Here is a 20,986-nt window from a genome sequence, read left to right as displayed (position 1 = left end):
ATATAGATAGATAGATAGATAGATAGATAGATAGATAGATAAAAGATATAAATTGATATTTTTTATGCAAATAATTTCCTCTGTTTGGAATAAACTATTGACTAACTTTGTTTATTTGTTTGAACACCGTTTAATGAGATATTTTAAAAGTTTACAAAAGGATGTGATGACGCATATTTAAATATTTAATACTCCTGCTAAAGTCTACATTTAACAAACTTAAATCCCTTTGACAAAATTGGTTCTTAAGGTTTTTGGTCATTATACCAATGGTTTATAAAATACAATACTTAAACTTCTCTAATACCTTGTCATAACGAAAATACTATATTTTAAATTTCTACACTGATACAGACAGCAACCTGTGCCCAAAGACAAACTACAAAAAACCCCTAAGTAAAATCCCTAGATTAAGTTGACAACAAAACTTTTGTCTCCCATCATTGTCATGATTATTATTGGAGTCAGACAGCAGCAGCATCATCTCTAGTAGCAACCCGTTTGTAGTAATAATGTACCATGAAATCTATGTAAATTTTCACTACTTACAAAACAAATATACAATAATAATGTGTATTTGAATTTAAATCCTACGATACGTTTGTTTTGCTTTTTATACGTATTTTTTGCCAAATACTTTTGCTGAAGAAAAAAAAACAAACAACAAACAAAAATATTTCCGCCGATAAAACAAAACGAATTTTTGTATGAATTTAAAATTGTATGCCGAAGAACAAAAAGGAAAATATAAAAAAAATAACGAAAGGATAAATAAATGAATTGTTGAAGTTGTACATTCATTCAAACAAATGTTGTCACGTGACCCTTTTCATACTCTCACATACAGACACTCACACATTTATGAAGCAAATTGTACGTTGAAATCCTTGAAAAATATGAAAAAGTCTCTGTATTTTACAAGTTGTCATATGCTAATAAAATATTTGAAAATGACATAAAAAACACGTTATTTTAGGCTTTATTCTTCTATGAATACCAATGATGGCAAAAATAAAAATATAAAAAACCAAAGGAAAAATCGCAAATAATATGAAAATATATAAATATTTCAAATAATATGAATATGATAAGTGTTCAAAAAAGGGACCGCTATTAACAAAATTAATAGGAATCCGTGTAAATATATATGTATGTAAATATGTATGTATGCTCCAGTAGAAGAAATTTAAATATTGACAAAAGGCTTAAAGTATGGAAAAAATTATGAACAAAATTATTCTAAAGTATATAATTTTGACAACGAAGCTTATAAATAAGAATGAATGAATATAAAATCAAAATATTGAATTTTTGCAATAACTAGCAGTATAATTTAATAATTTTGTTATTACTATTGCCATCGTTTATCAATTTTGTCTATATTTAAGCCTCTTATATTTATGACTGTCAAAAATAGACATAAATTTCTGCAACATTTGTATTTGATATGGGCAAAAATATCCTTTTTTTTTTTTTGCAAAGGTAACATGTGTGTGGGTGGGTGTATTTTGAAATTCCTTTAAAACGTCACACGTGTGAAAAAATACATTGTTTTTTATTTCTTCCTAATAAATTAGAAACATTTGCTTTTATAACTATAATAAGTGTGTTATGCTACCCAGAAAATAATATAAATAAAAACCAATTTTACAATTCTAGTTTTAACAGTTTCCCAGATACATATAAGATTTTCTGTATTGTGATATACATTTTTGTATTTAATTTATATTAAAGTTTTTCAATCTATAATGAAAGTTATCATGGATGTTAATGTTGTTCGTGCAAAATTTTAGGATTTTAGCTCCAATAATTTTTCAGATATATGCATTTTTGTATGTAATTCATATGACCGTTTCCAAGTTTCCCAAATGAAACGAAATTTGAAGATTATAGTTATTATTGGTTCGCATAGTCCACAATTGTTATTCCGCCTTTTTTATCATTCATATTAATATTGATTCTGATCTACTTTTATAAGTAGGTAAGGGGTGCTCATAAACTAGGTACGGACGTTCAAGTCTATTCTTAAGGAGACTAAGGTGAAATCAGGCATAAAAATTAAAAAATAGCCGGTTTAATTTAGTTCAGTCGCTTTTTTAAGTTAAATAATAGTATATTTTAGAAAATATAAGTTCCAAGACCATATTTTAAAAAGCTGTTAAGGCTAGATGAATATACATATAACGCCAACGTTAAAAAATGATCTCTGAACCGATTGAAGTTTTTCGAACAGAATATTCTTTGTATAACTAAGAAGATTCTATTAGAAAGCCAATTTATTAACTGTAATTGATGAAATTTTAGTTTGAGTTAAGTAAACCTTAATCAAAGTTAAATATTTGTAAAAACCACAAGATTTACAGATTATCCCATAAGTATCAATAATATAAGTGCTTCCTATTTTTGCCCTCACAATGACAAACTAATTTTCGAGTTTATATTTTTATTTATTTACTTCTTAAGAGAAAGTTTTGCACCTTTCTCTTAAGAAGTAAATAAATAAAATACCCCAATTACTTAATTGTAAAATAGAACAAAATAAAAAACAAATTTGAAATTCATGCTCGATCGATAAAAGCATATCTATGAAAAATATAAAAATTCTGTTTATCATGCTGAGCGGTCAATGTACGAAATACTTAAATTGTAATCTCATTCGTATAATGTAAAATATTAAAGTCTTAATAATAATATGATTACAATGACTTTGTAGGCCACAGGCTATGAAAATATATTATTTATTCATTTCTTTTTTTACGCAAGCACACATACATCGCTCATGTAGTTTGATGATATTTTTTAAAGGAATTTGTTAAATATTGTTTTGGAAAAAAACAGATTTACAAAACAAGTTTTTCTTCTTCCTCCGCTCTCAGCCTCCTGCATGGATACCATCATACCCCAATATTTGATATGTGGCTTCGACAATGAAAAATCTTTTTTGCAAGTTTGCAAGCAAATCAAAAGCGATTGTTAAAATATTTCTTTATATTTTTGTTTTGCTTTTTTTGTGTGCCATATACCAAAAAATAAAAGCAAAAATTGTATATTTTTATATAAAACATATTTGTTTAAATATATACATATATGTATATATAAACAAACATATATGTATGCGTAAGTCTATATACTGATACATAAACATGTAAGTACTAACATATAAAATATTTAGAGATGACTTTAGAGGAAATGAAAAAAGAACCAGGGATATAGAAAACATAAACTGAAAGAAAGTTTGTGGCTACAGAAACAAAATTGTTCAAAAGGATGTATATATGAATTAGTAGAATTAAGACACCCCTAAAATATTGGATACAGATGTAGGTCAATGCGACCACAAACTACTTAAGAATTCCATTCATACATATAAAAGTATAAAGATATGTACATATATGTATATGTGTATGTTTGGGTAAGAATTTTGCAAACTTTCACATGTAATGTGCATTAGGGCGATCCGCATAACAAGTTATACTTTTCAAAAAGTTAAGAATAAAAAGTAATTTGAAATTTTTAGATTTACATATAAGTACATGTAATTTCCGCTTTGTATAGAAAAAAATTAAAAAGACAAAGGTCTTGAAATGTAATGTTTTAACATGTGGTGCCAAAATATAATCTGGTTTCTAAAATATGAAAAAAACTCAAAATCAATCAATCCATAAGCACAACAATGTTTTTGTTAAACAGGTCCTTCCTAATATAATTATTAGTGATGAATGAGGAGCTGGAGGTGCTAAAGAAAGTGTTTATGTATATGTAAGTTCATATATGGACTATAACACAAGAATTTACAACGATAGTACTCGTAGACTCACATACAAACCAAGAGTATTTCTATGAAAATGTAAAGAAACACTCATCAAGTGTTTACTTATGTTTGTTACTCATATGGACTCATACTACACGTATACTTTTTTCAGACCTATGTACATATGAACGATGGTCATCTGAAAATTTCCGCCAATGTTCCAAAGGTCACAAGATTGTTCTTTATATAGGAAGATCTTGGATTTGAAAATCATTTTATTCTCTTCCATCTGTTCAATAAGTTTCATTATTTTAGTAAAACTTTATTCCATTGTAATACAACACACATTGCAGCGGTGTTATAGAAAAGCAATTGGAAACCCTACTGTCACAAATAATTACTCAGTTGATTTATTCCAAAATAAACTTAAAATCACATACAAGTTGTAGATATCGAAGAGATCAGATAGGGTTAATACATCGTTAAAAAATACATTTGGTTGCTTCAGACTCTTTAAAAATGTATTTATTTTGGCAGTCATCAATCAATATTTTATATTAACACCAACTATAATTATATCAGAAGTAATAATAAAAGTCGACTTTATTAACACGAATGGAATATTATAACTTTTCCGAAGGTCTTTCGTACACGTCTACTACTACTACGACGATTTTAATCCATTAGCGGGTAATGAAAATTATTGCTGAGAATTTATCTAACTGATTTTCATCAAATATATTACATTGTCAGTGCCTAAACAACCCTCGCATATTAGGTATGGAACAAAAAAAAAAGAAAAGTAAAATAATAAAAAGCCTAGAAATATAGACCAATGAACCTTTCAATAGATTTTGACTTTAGTGGTACTGTATTGGAATGATAATAGTGAGGCAATCTTTTTTTTGGTTTTTGTTGTTGCTGTTACTGTAGCAGCTACAGATATCGATGTTGTATTAGTAGCTGGTTGATATTTTGAAAACAATCAAAAATAGCAAAGAAAGCTAAAATTTTCAAGATGCTGATATGGCAAATTTTTGAACAAATTTCACGCTTAACAAGCATACCCAAACAGAAGGGGGCAAGAAAAAAAGAAAAGCAAAAAAATTTATATGTAACAAACAGCTACAATTGTATAAAAGATGGCTGGATTTAAACACATACGCAAAAGACTACAAAAATTTTTGTAAAAAAACACCTCCCCTTAAATTAAATTTATCACAGCGACAAGATTCTTAGTTCTTTTCCTGCTGTTTTTGCAAGCGAAATACCTACATACAAAGATATAAAAACCCAACTAGGCATAATTTTGTATCTAGGTAAGTTTTACATTTTATACTGTATATTTTTCTTTTATATTTTGATTTAAAGCAACAAAATTTATGCCAATTTTCAAGATTACTTAACAGCTAAAGAATGCTATCAAAAAGAGGGTGTAATGGGAAGGGGGTAGTGAAATGAAAACAAATAAACACGAAAAAAACAAACTTCTTTGAAATTTCAATTGCATTTTTATGTCTGACTTGTTTAGAAACGAAACACATACAATGGCATTCCCTAAACCAGCATTCACATCCTTTTTAAGTTGCCAAGGCATTTTTGTTATCATACACAATCTGGCACACATACACATTTCGGAGCAAACAAAGGCACACGCACTTATACATTCCATTGCCATACTACTCTTATGGTAAGAAGTAAGTATTTTGAACTTACACACCCGTTTTTTTAAGTTTTGACACTTTTATTGCAACGACACACACACGTAAATACATACACGAATTTCTTACACACGTACGCACGTAAATACTTAAGAAGGAGTAAGATGGAAATAATGAATGAAAAAGAAATCAAACTTAAGTAAATGCTTGATAAGAAGAACATTTGACAAGGACTCTAAAATTCGATTCCTTTCTTAATTTTTTTTTTATAAGTACTACCATTAAATTTATTTTATTTTAAATATGAAATGTATTTAGTTTTGTTCCCTTTCTTTTCTTCGTTGCTGTTGCTTCAAAAAAAAATTTTTACTTAGTTTTTTAGTTTTTTTTTTTTAATTTTGTAAATAAGTTATAGTTCTTTAGATTTAATAAGATATTTTTGGTTTTGTAAGATATGGAGTTGTAAAAAACTGTTTTATAATTGCCCAGTAATCATATGCTAAAATATAAGAATCCTTTTTCAAAAACTCTAACTCAGTTAATAACTCAGTTAATAAATTAATAATGAGTTATCGTCATTGTAAACCCTGATTTGCTCTTGATGAGGAGGCTTCTTGTCCTACTCACGTTAGGTTCACTCCATAAAATCTTTGTGGTTGCCAGTACTTAGCACATTCGCTTACAAAAAAGTAAGCAAATCATTACAAATAGGGAGTTTAAAAGTTATTTTTCTTTTATGCACACAAAAAGTGTTCCGCATAATTCGAAATTAGGTATCGTGTTTGGTGGTCCATTAATGCTCATAAAAATAAAAACTTACATATATTATGATATGTAATTCATTATTAAAGTAATTGAAAAGAAATGAAGCTAGTATATGTATATGTAGTAGTGATTGAAATTGTAAATTTTTTGTTGGTCTGATTATACTGTTTTAAATATTCTTATTGTGACTACTGCTACTGTTGCGTCAAAGGCAAAATTTGAAAAGTTGACGTTTTAAAATTTTCCAAGATGATTATAAAGAAGTAAAAGAATTGAGGCATTTTAACATACTTTTTGGTGGGGTTAGATAAATACTTAATAATTTTAATAAAATTCCAAAAACTAAATACTTTTAAAATACTTTTCAAAAGTTATTTAATATGGGTAAATATTTGGGTTCTCCAAAAAAAAAAACACACATTGTTTAGCCTGGCTGTTCAAGTACAATTTTATCTCATACTCATAACTTTGGAGCATCGACAATAACAACAAACACAAAATTTATTATCATTTAGGCAAATATTTTTCAAACTGAAAACAATTTTATACTCACACATTCATTTGTACATACTTAAAGCTAAAAAAATTAACAAAAGTTATAGGCAAAACAAAACAAAAAAAACGGCCAAAATAGAAGCAATTTGTTGGTGTATCAAGAGGTGTGGGAGAAGTAGGGGTGTTAAAATTTAGGTAAAAAATAACAGAGACAATAGAAAACAAACAACAAGCATTAATGTTCCCAAAAAATAAAAATAGGAGGAAATTCTAAACTGTTTTTGCTGCTGCTGTTGTCGTTATTTGGTTGGTGGCAACTTCCAAAAAAAAGGAAACCAACATCAAAAAACATTAAGTAGTACAGAGTATGTGTGTGTGTGTTTTTAACGCAAAAAAAAACTCACTTAATTTATGGCATTAAACTTTGCTGCCAGTAAGTTTTACAATGCGCTGTGTTAAATAGTCTATAGAGTCTGACTTAAACTTTTTCATTCTGCGCCTTCTAGCTTCTATCAATGCGGGAGTTTTCTGTTTTTTTCTGCTATTATTTTTTGATGTTGTTTTGCCTACCACAACAACAAGAACAGCAAAAACAATATGTATTTTTAGTTAGTGTTTTTGTTGTACATACATACATACATACATACATACATACATACATACATACATACATATTTCTATTCACATACATAAATATAAAAATAAATTGTATTGTATTGTACTTGCCACATGCACAAATAAAATAACAAGAACAAAAAAAAACACACGTTTTACTTGTTAGTAAAAACTTTTGATGCTACAAAAGTGTTTGTATGTGTGTTGCATGTTCTCCTATCTTTGTAAGGATATATATGGATAAGTTTGAGTGTGTGCACTTGCTGGAGTATGTTAATACTGTGTGGCATGTTGTATGTTTTATGTAATCTATCTCATAGGCATTATGCTGCGTTTTTTTTTCTCTCTATTTTCATTCAAATTGTTTTGCTTCTAAAAATATTCATCTCTGGCAGCATTTACGTACATAAATACTCAGCTTGTATAATTTTATTATTTTTTTTTTTGTTTTTGCTCTTAGTTTAGCTGTTGTTTTTGTTATTTTATTAAAGTCGTTTATTTATTGTGGACCAACTCTAAGTAAAAATGCATCTCATGCCATGAATTTTGTTGCTGTTTTATTTTAAAACTTACTTATTGTATATGCACACACCCAAATTATTACGTGGCATGTAGGAATCTGCTTAAATAAAAGAGCACAAAAATTATAATAAAAATGTTGTTGTGATTTTGTTTTCGTTAAGTTGTTTTCTTTTTTTGTCTGGTTTGCAGGTAATCATTTAAACGCTTTAGCACATTATTGCCATTAATAATTTGAGGTAGACATAAAATACATGTTTGTGACATAATGGATTTTATGAAATCATATTTTAAAGATTTATTTTTATATTATTAATGCTGACATGCAATATTATAATTATTTAAATATTGTCTAGCAAAAACTAAGTTTTGGACCTAATTCCATAACCAGTGCCAAAAGTGGTAATCGAACCCACCACCTCCGGTCTACCAGACTAGAACACTAACCACTAACCTACCGGAGGGCACTTTGGACTTAGGACCTCATAAAAAGCTGAATATACAGGAAATAAGCTGAATACTATAATACTTAAGTATTTGTACAAATTCGAAATTCAGAGTATATGTTGTGTTGTAGTTTTTGCAACCATTCAATGTACTTTAGCTAAATATAATTGCAATAATAACAGTCGTGTTGGTCTTATTTCACGTTGACAAATTTACAACTTCAGAGTAGTGCTCACCGCAGCTATTATTGTGCTTCTTACAATGAAGAAAAATTCAATGGTGTCACTTGTATAAGATACATACTTTGCATTCATCACCATTCAATCCCTTATCATGTCTGGATTGAACGCTTTCATCTATATGGATGAGGCTCGCTTTCTCCTACAACCATCCTATATAATATACACTTGGAACAAACTTATTTGTAACTATTAGTCCCATACACATTCCTCTGTGGCGTATCTGTTGTATCGGCAACAGCATACAAATTGACTTTTTCAATAACAATGACAAGACAAATCCAAAACTACCGGCTTCCGTTGTACCAGGTAATATGGCTTCCTGGTTCGGATCTAGGTCAAATCATCAGGAAAAGCCGAGTATACATTTGAAATTTTACTCCGAATTGCAACAACAACAAGAAGAGAGTCTTTCATAAAAGTAACATGCCCCTGGGAAGTAGTGTAAATTTTAAACTGCTCCTTAAAAGAATAGCCCATTTTCAACACCAAATTGTTCTTTTCAAAAGCACTCTTTCATTTAGGCTCTATCGTATCTACAAACTCATGAACAGTCGTCGAAGAATTTTATAAGGAATCTGAATATATAGACTTTTGTGGGTTTTACGACCAACACTTCGGAGTATTACATATTTTTAAAATCACGATGGAATCCAAATAAAGAGTATCAGAAAATCCATATATACTATATATATATATAAATATGTGTATTTGCGTATGTGTATGTGTGTGTGCCTGCTAAAATAAATAAATTCATTAATAATAATGAATAACTTTTTCAAACATTTAATATAATGTAAATAAAGCAACAGCAGCAGTTAATTAATTTTGATGCAGACTAAATATTCAACATTTCTTTATTTAAACCATTAAATATATTTAATCAATTTTGATTTTATTTTTCTTAGTGTTGCAAATATTTTCCATATAAATAATTAAATTTTATTTAATTTACATAGTTTATTTATTATTATTCTATAACAGTGTTTATAAAAGTGTTCGTGTGTATAAATTTCTGTATTATTTTAAATATCAATTATTCGTCAGCTGCTGAAACAAGCCTTTGGAAAATAGTGTGTGCAGACACATTACAAATACAGTGTCTGTCAAACACACTCCTTGCCCCTATACCGCAGCAGCAAACAATTTGCAACACAAGCTGCAACAACAGTTATTTTATGCATATAATTTTCTTGGTAGCATTATTAAAAATCTGTTGAAATCCAGCAAATACAGAGAAAATCTATTTCTTACTTGTGTAGCTTCTCGGTCCATTTGTGAATCATACTCTTTCTTTATTCATTCGTCCAAACATCTGTCTGTCTGTATGTCTGCTTGTTGTGTCTGTCTATACCACTTAACTCATTACTAGAATTGAGGAGTTAAAACGAAAAAACGTATTAAAATAATTATAAAAGAATAAATTTCCATAATGTTTTTTTTTGTTATTTTTTTATTGTTGTCAGCATATAATTGAATAAAATGAAATCTAAAAAATATGAAATTTAATTAAAATAAGAATAGAAAATAATGATTTTTTCTTTTTAAACAACTTAAACTACATTTGTGCTTATAGTATTTATATCGATTATTTAACATTGTTTTGCTTTAATTTAGTTTAATCTAATTTAATTCATTACGTAACTCATGTCAAAATCGGGCCATTTGTATGCAGACATACTGATAAATGCTCCAACCATCCATAATAAATTATTGTTGGAGTATTTTCCTCCGTTCGGACTTACGGGTACATGGTAAATAGTCGTGTATGTCTGTCTGTCTGTTAGTCTGTGTATGTGTACAAATATAGAACATATGTTCTAAAATACCACTTTCAATACACACTTCATTTCGATAGATGTAGAAGTAGGAGTACAATACCTAAATGTTTGTGTATTTGTACGTTAGGGGTTCCGATTGAGATCACTTATTTGTATTCTTAATCATAGCGGTTTAAAGATAAGGATAAAGGTTAGAATTTAAAAATCCTGTGAACTTATGAACCCAAATTTGTTTGTCTGTTTCTATTAAATTCAACGAAATCAGCTAAGATGTTTTTTGATATGTTCCGATATATAAATTTTGATCATGAAAGTTATAGCATTAAAGCCAAAAACCAGTGAAACTAATCGGATATCCTGTGCCGAAGCGAGAGAGTTCTGAATATATCGAAACAAATAGTCCGACAATGAAAAGTCTGGAATAGAAAATGGTGATAGTCTGCATCGATTTCATGAGCTGAAAAAATAGATACTCCCTTCTGATATCAATACATTTTTAAGATCAATTTAAAGGAAACATTTTTGCAGATATGTTTGAATAAAATTCTATTGACACAAACTATGTATTAACACATAGTTTGTGACATGCGATCTGCTCAAGTTCTAAAACTTTTTATATAGATACCATATGAATCATATGGACACTTTAAATTTAAATTAATGTTTTAATAATTTTAATTTCAAAATAATTGAGAATTAAAGAAAATAACTAAATATGTACATAATTGTAGTATACATTCTTAATGGTTTTTAAATTTATTTCCATAAACATTTGATGAAAAGAATGATGAAATCAGAGTAATATATAATTATTCTCAAAGAGTCGTTTTCATTATTGGCAAACCCTAATGGTTAAAACTTCTAATATATAGTACAGACCATACAGAAGCTCACAATCATAAACAGTTCTACTCCCACAATATGTGCCATAAAAATGTATAAGTACGATGTATGCATGTGAGTGTATAAATGTTCTCCTTTCGTATGTATGTAATACCCCTAATGCAATTAAGCATGATTATAAAAACAAAAAACGAAAAAAATTAAGTGAGGAGGGAGAAAAACGAAAACAAATGGAAAAAAGGACTCGAATGGAGAAGAGTTCTTTGCTTGATTGCTTTGCACTGATTTTCACAATTTCAAATACAATTAAAGTTTCTACAGAGTGTATTGAAATTGTTAAATGATAAAAAATAAAGAAGAGCAAAAGTATAGTAGAGGAAAAAAATTGAGATTTCAGCAGCAAGAACAACAAATAACAGTAGCAGCAGTGGCAGTAGCAACAGCAAAATAATAATCAACTGAAATGAGAAGGAAATGCGGGTTGCTAAAACTAACGTCCATTATTGTATGGCAAACATTTAAATATACATATATATGTATATAGAAAACTACAAACATACATACTTTCATACATATTTATCTAAGTACACAACGATTGAATTAAATATCGTGTGCAAACTACATATAGTGATGGCAAATTATTTAAAGGAATTTTTAGCTGTTTAAGAAGTCAGGAACAATTTTCACAAAATATATTTGCTATAATGTGAGCCTTAAGTAAATAATCTGTACTGTCTCATATTCGACATACATATCTATTATATAGATATATGTATGTACATATTTGTTTGCAAGTGTTTATGTATTTGTGCAAATTAGAACAATGTGATTTTCTACTACAACGACAAAACCAACAGTTAGACTAAAATTCCGACAGACAGTCATTGAAATATGATGCTTATCAAAAGTAAAGAAAAAAAAACAGTAAAACTATAAAAAAGTGCTTTAGGAAAATAATCGAAAAGAATTCACTGCAAATATTTATATAAATTTTACTATTTGCTGATTGCTATTCCCCATTAAATGAAATGCATGAAAATAAAACTTACAAAACTCATTCCATATACAGCAATTAGGGTATTTTTCGTCAGTTCAAGAAATAATTCTAGGAATATAGTTTATATCTATTTACTTACCTCTACCTCTTCGAATCTGAAAGTTGTACCAGAAATTATAAACATATTTGGATTAAATCATTGGAAGATCTTTAAACAAAGTGGAACATTTCTGATAATTCAATTTTATTTTCGGAATTGTGAATCAGATCACTGTCTAATCCTGTCTAATAATTAAGAATAAAAATTCTCCCTAATAAGAATGTATGCACATAAGACCGACTCAGAAAAAAATGGTGCTTGAGTTACCCTCCTTAAATTTTCGTTGTTATGTAATATGATGTTACCCAAAATATTTTCGGTTAAGTGTTTTCCATTCGTCAGCTGGACAGTTTTCCAAAAAAAAAAAAAATATATATATATATATAATATATATATATATAATATATATATATATATATATATATATATATAATATATATATTATATATATATATATATATATATATATATATAAATATAATTATATATATATATATAAATATATATAATATATATATATATATATATATATATATATATATATATATATTATATATATATATATATAATATATATATATATATAATATATATATATAGTATTTGCAAAATTGTGCCTAAATTTAATTTTTGTTTGTGAAAAACTTAACAATTTTAATTATTAGGAGTATAATAATTATGAGCAGACAATTGTCCAATTTGGTCCAGCTCACGACGGTACATCGCTAGACTTAAAATATTTTGGGAATCATCATAAAACAAAGAAAGTTAAATTTTGGGAGGGGTAACAAAAACACGTTTTTGCTTTCCATACAGAGTGAGTCGGTCTAATGTATATACAATAGGTCTTGCACTTTGCATTGCTATCAAAGTTTTCTAATCATATAAAGACTGTGAGAGGTGTTGTATATAATATGTATGTAACAGATCGAGTCTCAACACAAGCATTACCAGCAGCTCTTCGTGCTGTAGTAAATAATGTCAGTTGTTGAAAGGTGGTGTTAAAATTGTATTTTTTAATTTGTTCCATTTGTTAGCCAACAAACTGTGTACATTACATGAGATGCTATGCTGCAGCTTCAAATGCCTGATAGAAAATACAACGAAAGCGTTATTCTGTTCTATTTTAATTCAGCAGTAAGAGGAACTCCTGAGAAAGCTGTTCATGATCTGTTTACTTTTCATTATAACGTTTGCTTTTGTTGTGTTAATAAAAAAACCGAATGAAAAACAAAGCTTGTCATACTTTTACAGCTCATACATACGAGTCTTTTGTATATGTAAATGTGTGTTTGATAATTTTTATATTTAAAGTCTAAAAACGTTCACTATCTCAAATATTATTTTAATGCTTTTTTCGTTCCTATGTTATTTTCTCTCATTTGGCTTTATGTTTTTTTCTGTCGAATTTCTATTGTTTTATAGTTTCTATAATAGCGTAGAGGCATCAGGAAAAATTCCACTAACCGTACGACAGTCAGACTAACCACTTTACTAAATATGGTCATCGTCCTGTCCTGTTGGTGTTAATGGCCGGTATGTGAAGTTTTGCCAAGAAAAAAAATAAACGAAAATATCACAATAGACTGCTAGAAAAGCGAAATATATTTTTATCTGTATAAAAACATTTCTGTTCCATTTTTCAACTTTTAAGTAAAATTTTAATATATTTTTGTCTGTTTGTTTGTGTACGTGTATAAATGTACTAACACACATTTAAATTAACGTGGATAATGCTGAAATTTTCTTTTATGTTTCATTTCATTCTCTATGTTTTTGTTTTTTCCCTAATTTTTTTGCAGCATTCTTAATTAAATTGTATTCCTCCAAAAAATTCATTTTGTTTCATGACGATTCATCAGTAGTAACCTGCTGTTCATGAAGGTGAAAAAAAATCCATTTCTCTTGCCGAGAGAATAACTAATCTCTTAAATAGATTTTCAATTTACAAAAATGTCTGTATAGTGTAGACTATTTATGTACGTATTTATGTATATGTATATGGATGTCACCTATTAGGTTAGCTGTGCGGAAATAAAGTTTCGCATATAAAACAAACTATTTAAATTTATGCAATGAATTGTAAATGCAACATTTTATTGTTCAACCATAAAGGTATATTCAGACTTTCTTCAACAGATCTTTAATAAGGGTCACTACTCTTGAATTTCCATGCAAGTATTCTAAATATATCTCAAACCATTTTTTATAAAAATCTTAGTTTAGCGTAATTATTTCTAATGAAAAATTTCATTTAGTAGATGCCTTGCCTTCATCAACGGAGGCGCGAAGGAGATTCCTTTCTCGCTACTTTATCTATTTATCAATTTAAATATTTTTAAAACCTCCCTATTAAACACATACATATTTATGTATGTGTATGTAGGTATATATTAAAGTATGTTTATGTTTAAGCTGAGTATTCGAGTATGTTTGTATAGAAGAAAAATATTTTATTGTTTTTTTATTCACTGAATTTTTGTTTTTGCACTTGTGTAGGTTTTTCACGTTGACCGTTGACGTGAAAATTAATTAAGTTATCATTTGAAACGTAAATCGCAATCGTTTTGAAATTAGGCACAAAAAATATACACACTATATACATACTTACATATATATATATATTAATATTGCTGTTGATTTTTTTTACAAATTATTTGTTTTGTATTATGTGTGGTTTTTATACCCTACATCTATATGAAAAAGCTTAGAACTCATTTTTCAGCGATGACTTTTTTGACTTTAAAATGGTAGTTCCCTAATCTAAGTTTGTCACAGTGATCCTTATAAAGATCGGTCCATAGCTATTTTATGTATAGTCGGTCTAGCTGTACTATAACATTTTATTTGTTTTTCCTTTTTTATTTAAAATAAAAATTTGAAGATAAATTAAATAAAATATTTATATTACCTTTCAAGCCAGTTAATGCCATACACACACACACACACACAAAAAGCAAATTATTTATTACATTTTAATTTTATTTTATTGTTTTTTCAAGCTTCAATGATATGTTAGTGATAAATCAAATAAAGAATGAATGTCTAAAATTTATAAATTAAATAAAAAAACCCACAGCCACATACATATACATTCATATACATTTATATATGGATTTTAGTTGTTATAAAAATATGCATATTTTATGTGATTCATACATATGTACATACATATGTAAGAATAGCATAGCTTTTTATGTTCATTTATACATACATTAATAAAAGCATTTTTAATTAATTTAACAAATTTTATTATATTTTCCTGTTTTTTTTTCGTTGCGTTCATTAATTTTTTTATGTCTGTTGCTTTTTATTTACAGTGATAACATCCTTATTAGCTGCACATCTGCCTGGATATTGTTGTGGTCAACAGCAGAAATTCCGTGTGACACCGCATGATTTACAAGTGCTGGAAGGTGCTGAGGCCATGTTGCGTTGTGAAGTTACAAATTTAGCCGGTGCTGTGCAATGGACAAAAGACGGGTTTGCACTGGGGTTTTCAGCGGTAATACCGGGATTTCCTCGTTACTCTGTATTGGGTGATCGCAAACAGGGTGCTTACAATTTAAGAATATCGAATGCCTCCATAACCGATGATGCTGAATATCAGTGTCAAGTGGGTCCAGCCCGTTTGAATTCTGCCATACGTGCTAATGCCAAACTCACTGTTATATGTAAGTCATAAATATTTAGTTTTTAGTAAATATTAACATTATTAAATAAACAAATTTAACTAAAACTGACTGTCATATAATTTTATTGCTAAGCTTTTTTATACCGCCATAAAACTACTCCAACTCTTAATGTTCCAATGAAAGTATATTTTATTTTAACATCCTTTTTTTTTTTTTGATTTTCAATATTTCTCTTCCTTAATATACATATGTACATGCAGAACTATGATTAAGAAAAAACACAGTTTAATTGTTTGTCTCTAAGGCCATGATTTCCTAAATTTAAATTAATAGTGTTGAAATACATAAAAAACTCAAAAACTTGCTTGAAACATGCTTAAAACTATGCAAAAGAAAGTTTTCAAATTAATGTCTTCAAATATAAACGAATGATAGTGTTGAGACTTGTAATGTTGCAGTATAAAGTTGAGGAAAACTTAAAATTGAAGACAATAAAAAAGCGGAATATTTATTGATTTTTTGTTCTACCAAACACTTGAAAGATACAAGAAAATTTAAAAGCAAATAATAAAAATTCGTTTTTATTGTTGGCTAAAAGTTTATGAAATATGTTGCTGACAAAACTAACGCTGGAAAGAAATCTGTTGCCATAGAAAGTGAATAAATGTTTTATTTTTTTAATTATCAACCACTTTGGTGGAAAGGGCATTTTCGTTTTGGCATATAGACATGAATCATTTTCTGACTCGATTAAAGTACATTTAGAACTCGATTAAAGTACAAGGAGCAGGTCGCAATTTTGAAAACAAATTAAATTGATAATTTGGCACACACGCTTTCTTTGGTCCAAAGACGAAGCTAAAGCATAAGGCACAGATCGCTTTTATAAGCAAAGTAAAAAAAAAACTAACTAGTGTAGGATATCATATGCTCTGCCATGCCCAAATGTTTGTGTTTAAATTATAGGAATTTTTTTTACCATTTTTTGGAAATGTATATAACAATGCAATGATGATTTTCTATAAAGCAATAGTTTGCTTTATACACTGAAAGTAATACATGCTTAACTTTACGAAAATATTTCTAAAATTTCGTATATTTTACAAAACAATTTTGTAGTGAGAAACAACGAAGTTTTTTATAAACATATAGTGTTAGACGTGGATTATTTTCAGGGTACAAAAGGCTTTAAATCACCGAAACGCAACAAGCTCTCTAATGATAATTACGTATGCTGCCTTTCTCTGCTTTAAATATGTTGAACACCTTGCATACCTTTCGGCTATTATTTTTATATGTATAAAATGTTACATATTTAGTTAATGTTAGTTAAAGTTAATTTAAAATGTAACATATTTTCAACATCTTTCAAATTTTATAATTTTCCATAACTTATTATTATTAATGAAAAAATAATCACTAATCATAATGATACAATTTGTGAGCTATTTTTATATGTATATTATTTACAAGGCAACTGTTTACACTTTAAAATATTTATGTCTCTACATGAGTGTCGAAGTTTTTGTTCAATAGATCTTGAAATGACAACAAGTAAACCGACGTATGTCGTAAAAACATCCGCTACACAGTTACAGTATAAAACCGAGATAGTACAAACAAAGTTAAAATCAGCTAAACTAAAACCTATTGCAATCCGTAATTCAAAACCAAAACCAACTAACAACATCTACTGTCTCATTAAATTTTTATAATATTAGCTTGAATCGTCTTTTTCCCTTAATACATTTCCTTCTACTTTATTTGTACATGTGTGTGTGTGTTTGTCTATGTATGTAGTTTTATTTTATTTTTCGTTTTATAGCAAACAGAAAGCAATAACAAAAATAACATTGAAACAAATGCTTTACTGCATTACCCAGCAGTTCACAAGGATTCAATGTATTCATTACTAAATGTCTAACTGATTGTCCTTCAGACGAAAAGTCTATAGTTTCTTAAGTGTTCCAAAGTATTCTTAAACGAAACCACTTTCGACACATTTTCAGTACTGGTCCTTAAAAAAATAATTCCTTATCATTAATTCTAATGCATTCTATAGTTGAAACTCGTGACAATCACTTCGGACTGGAGGGCTATATTCAAACTTAAACACATACATGCATATAAAGTAAAAGAAACTAAAGAATGCAATGTTTCGAATGATCAAATAAATGAACAATTGAATGAATGAATGAACAAATGAATGAATGAACGATTGAATGCTGGGAAAATGTGGAAACCCATCCCAAAATAGTCTGTTGCTGTCAATTGTTGGTTACTGCAAACGCTTAACGATGAACAAAAAATCCACTAGAACTTTATTGTAAGGCTGTTGAGGTGACCGTGTGGTACTACGAATAGTAGTAATAGTGTAAATGTTATTTGTGGCACTGGCTTTTGCTGTGGCTCGAGATGCTGTCAATGATATTGAATTTAAATTTTTTTTCCTACTTTACTCCTTTTGTTAGTGCTACTATTTTTTACTTGTTCCCTTCAAGGAAGTGGCACATAACAATGGTATTATATTTTTTATTATGTTTCATTGTTAGTGACAAGTTAAAAATTTGTGTTTACATGTCTGGGTGTATCTACATACTATAAATAACCAATACCACAAAAAAGACATTGAAATGAATCGTATAAATAGTACATTGAAGTATTCCTTTATATACATTCCTTCTTGCAGCACTCTTTCAGATTGTTTGCATTTATTCGCTGAATAGTGCCAGACATGTGCGTAAATAGCTTTTTCCTTTCAATTTGTATGTGAAAATGTTCATCATTACATATCATCAAATTCTCCGGCAGTAACTACTCAGCCACCTACCCACCCCCATCTCAAAAATATAATTCTTTGTCATATATCTTTTACACAATTTCAGTTTTATTTTTCGCCGTTTTCAAAGGATTTCCTTAAGACTTTTTATGCTTAATATTTCGCTTTTAATCTGGAACACAAAAATTGAATTTTGTACAGAAATTTCTTAAAAAAAGCTATGCGAAGGATTAAAGTTCAGTTTAAGATATCATATGTATATGTAGGTGGCGTGTCATAATGTCCAATGTCATAATGTCCATAGACGTTATGACGCACTAAATTGAGTCATAATGTCCATGGACGTTATGACAATTTCAAAAGTGTTACAATGTCCATGAGCAATGGGACATAAAGTCCATGGATTTCAAAGAGTCCATTTATAAAAAAAGGCTTAATTTAGCGAAGCCGGTGTTCGAAATACCCCAGAGTTTGAAACCCCTGCGCCCGGCCGAAGGCCGGCTATCCAGGACACTTTTTAATAGGAGTCCAAAGTGTAACAATTACCAAATTTAGGAGCAATTCTTTTCGGGATAAGAGCGTCCCTATCTTAAATTTTAAACAAATTTTCCAATACATTTCTGATTTCAAAGTGTCACAATGTCCATGGACATTATGACATTTTAAAAAAGTGACATAATGTCCATGGACGTTATGTCATTTTTTGGTGTGTCATAATGTCCATGGACATTATGACATTGGACATTATGACATGCCACCTATATGTATAGGAATGCAAAAGAATAAAAGTTAAAGTTTTTTTTAGGAAATAAGAAAATATTTATGCACAAGTAAGACTTAATCAATGACAGTGGGAAATATCTGGAAAAACTTGAACATATCGCAGATTTTAAGCGTTTTTAATGACTACTACGTACCATCTGCTTTAGCTAGAAGTAGTTATTGGTATATAAATTATATATTGATGTATAAATTCACCTAAAAAGGACGCTTTAAAAGGATTTTAAATATTTGACAAAATTAGTTTTATTTAGATTACATTTTTTTAAATATCAATCGATTTCTTTACGCATTAGCATAAACTAATTTGAATTTAATTTTCGAAGAAAATGGAAAAAAAAACTCCGAAACATAATAGAAAAGTAATCTAAAATGTAATCAGCATGTTGTTCCTATTTCTGGTTTTCTTTCTTCTTTTTTGATTATAAATTAATAAAGGCGAAAAAATAAAGGTTGATTTTATATTGTGAACAAAAAAAAAATAATAATAAAATAAAAGAAAAACCAAGAAGCAGAAAAAGTAGAAAATAAAAAATAAAAGAAGAAAACGATTAAAGTTGACGGGCTCTAGGGTACTCGTTAAAATGTTGCCCTTAAGTCATATTTATACTTTTATTGCTTTAACATTTATTGCATTTGTTTTGTTGTTCTGCTCCGATCTGCCCTGTTCGCTTTTTCGTTAAATATTCGTTTATATTTTTCATTGTTGTTTTCATTTATTTTATTTTTTAAAAGCAATAACAACAGCAAATACAACATTGTAGTGTAGAAATATGTTCCCTTTTTATATATATATATATATGTTGTTGTTGCTGTAGCTCCTTTTTTGGGTCAATTTCCTGTTGTTGTTTACAGAAGGAAATTTGACCATTTTCATAAAACAAAGAGAACGAATAAACGAAACAGCCAAACAGACAAACGAATAAATATATAAACAAACAAGAAACAAATAAACGAACATTCAAATAAACAAAAAGATGAAGGAGCCAACAACGGGTACAAACGGGCGAACAAACAAATAACAAGGAAATCAAAGATGCAAAAGAGCAACAAACAACTTTTTGTGTAAGAGTGTGTGTGTTTTTTAAGGATCCACGTTGTAATGTACTTTCTTTATTCATTTGTTCAGTTAAGGGAAATGTATTGTTTGGGCCAAGTAAATTTTCAATTATGCATGTGTAAGGGAATACACATAATACAATATGTGTATGTTCATTCATGTGTAAGTTTGTACGGTTTCCTTTTTGTACCTTATAACACTATATTGTTATAAATAGTTTACATTACAAGCGAAATCGGCTTTAGTGTTGGTCCAACTTTAAATGGTTACATGCTCCCGCACAAGCGCACATTAGTCTATAATCTAGTCAATAGTCTACTCTGTAGTCTAGTCTATAGTCTAGTCTATAGTCTAGTGTATAGTCTAGTCTATAGTATAGTCTATAGTCTAGTCTATAGTATAGTCTGTAGTATAGTCTATAGTCTAGTCTATAGTCTAGTCTATAGTCTAGTCTATAGTCTAGTCAATAGTCTAGTCTATAGTCTAGTCTATAGTCTAGTCTATAGTCAAGTCTATAGTC

At 28.6% G+C, this 20,986-nt stretch overlaps 1 protein-coding gene across 1 annotated transcript in view; it reads left to right on the top strand.

Moving 5' to 3' along the window:
- LOC111677477 (nephrin) overlaps positions 1–20,986 on the top strand; it is a 138,433-nt gene that overhangs the window by 41,446 nt on the left and 76,001 nt on the right. Inside the window, exon 2 of the mRNA XM_046955322.1 lies at positions 15,533–15,886. Coding sequence (XP_046811278.1) covers positions 15,533–15,886 — 354 coding nt within the window. The remainder of the gene's footprint in view (positions 1–15,532; positions 15,887–20,986) is intronic.

This window comes from Lucilia cuprina, chromosome 6 (genome assembly GCF_022045245.1).
Source record: "Lucilia cuprina isolate Lc7/37 chromosome 6, ASM2204524v1, whole genome shotgun sequence".
In the NCBI taxonomy this organism is placed as follows: Eukaryota; Metazoa; Arthropoda; class Insecta; order Diptera; family Calliphoridae; genus Lucilia; species Lucilia cuprina.
The sequence above is the reverse complement of the archived record's forward strand: the minus strand, read 5'-3'. Positions and strand labels throughout refer to the sequence as shown.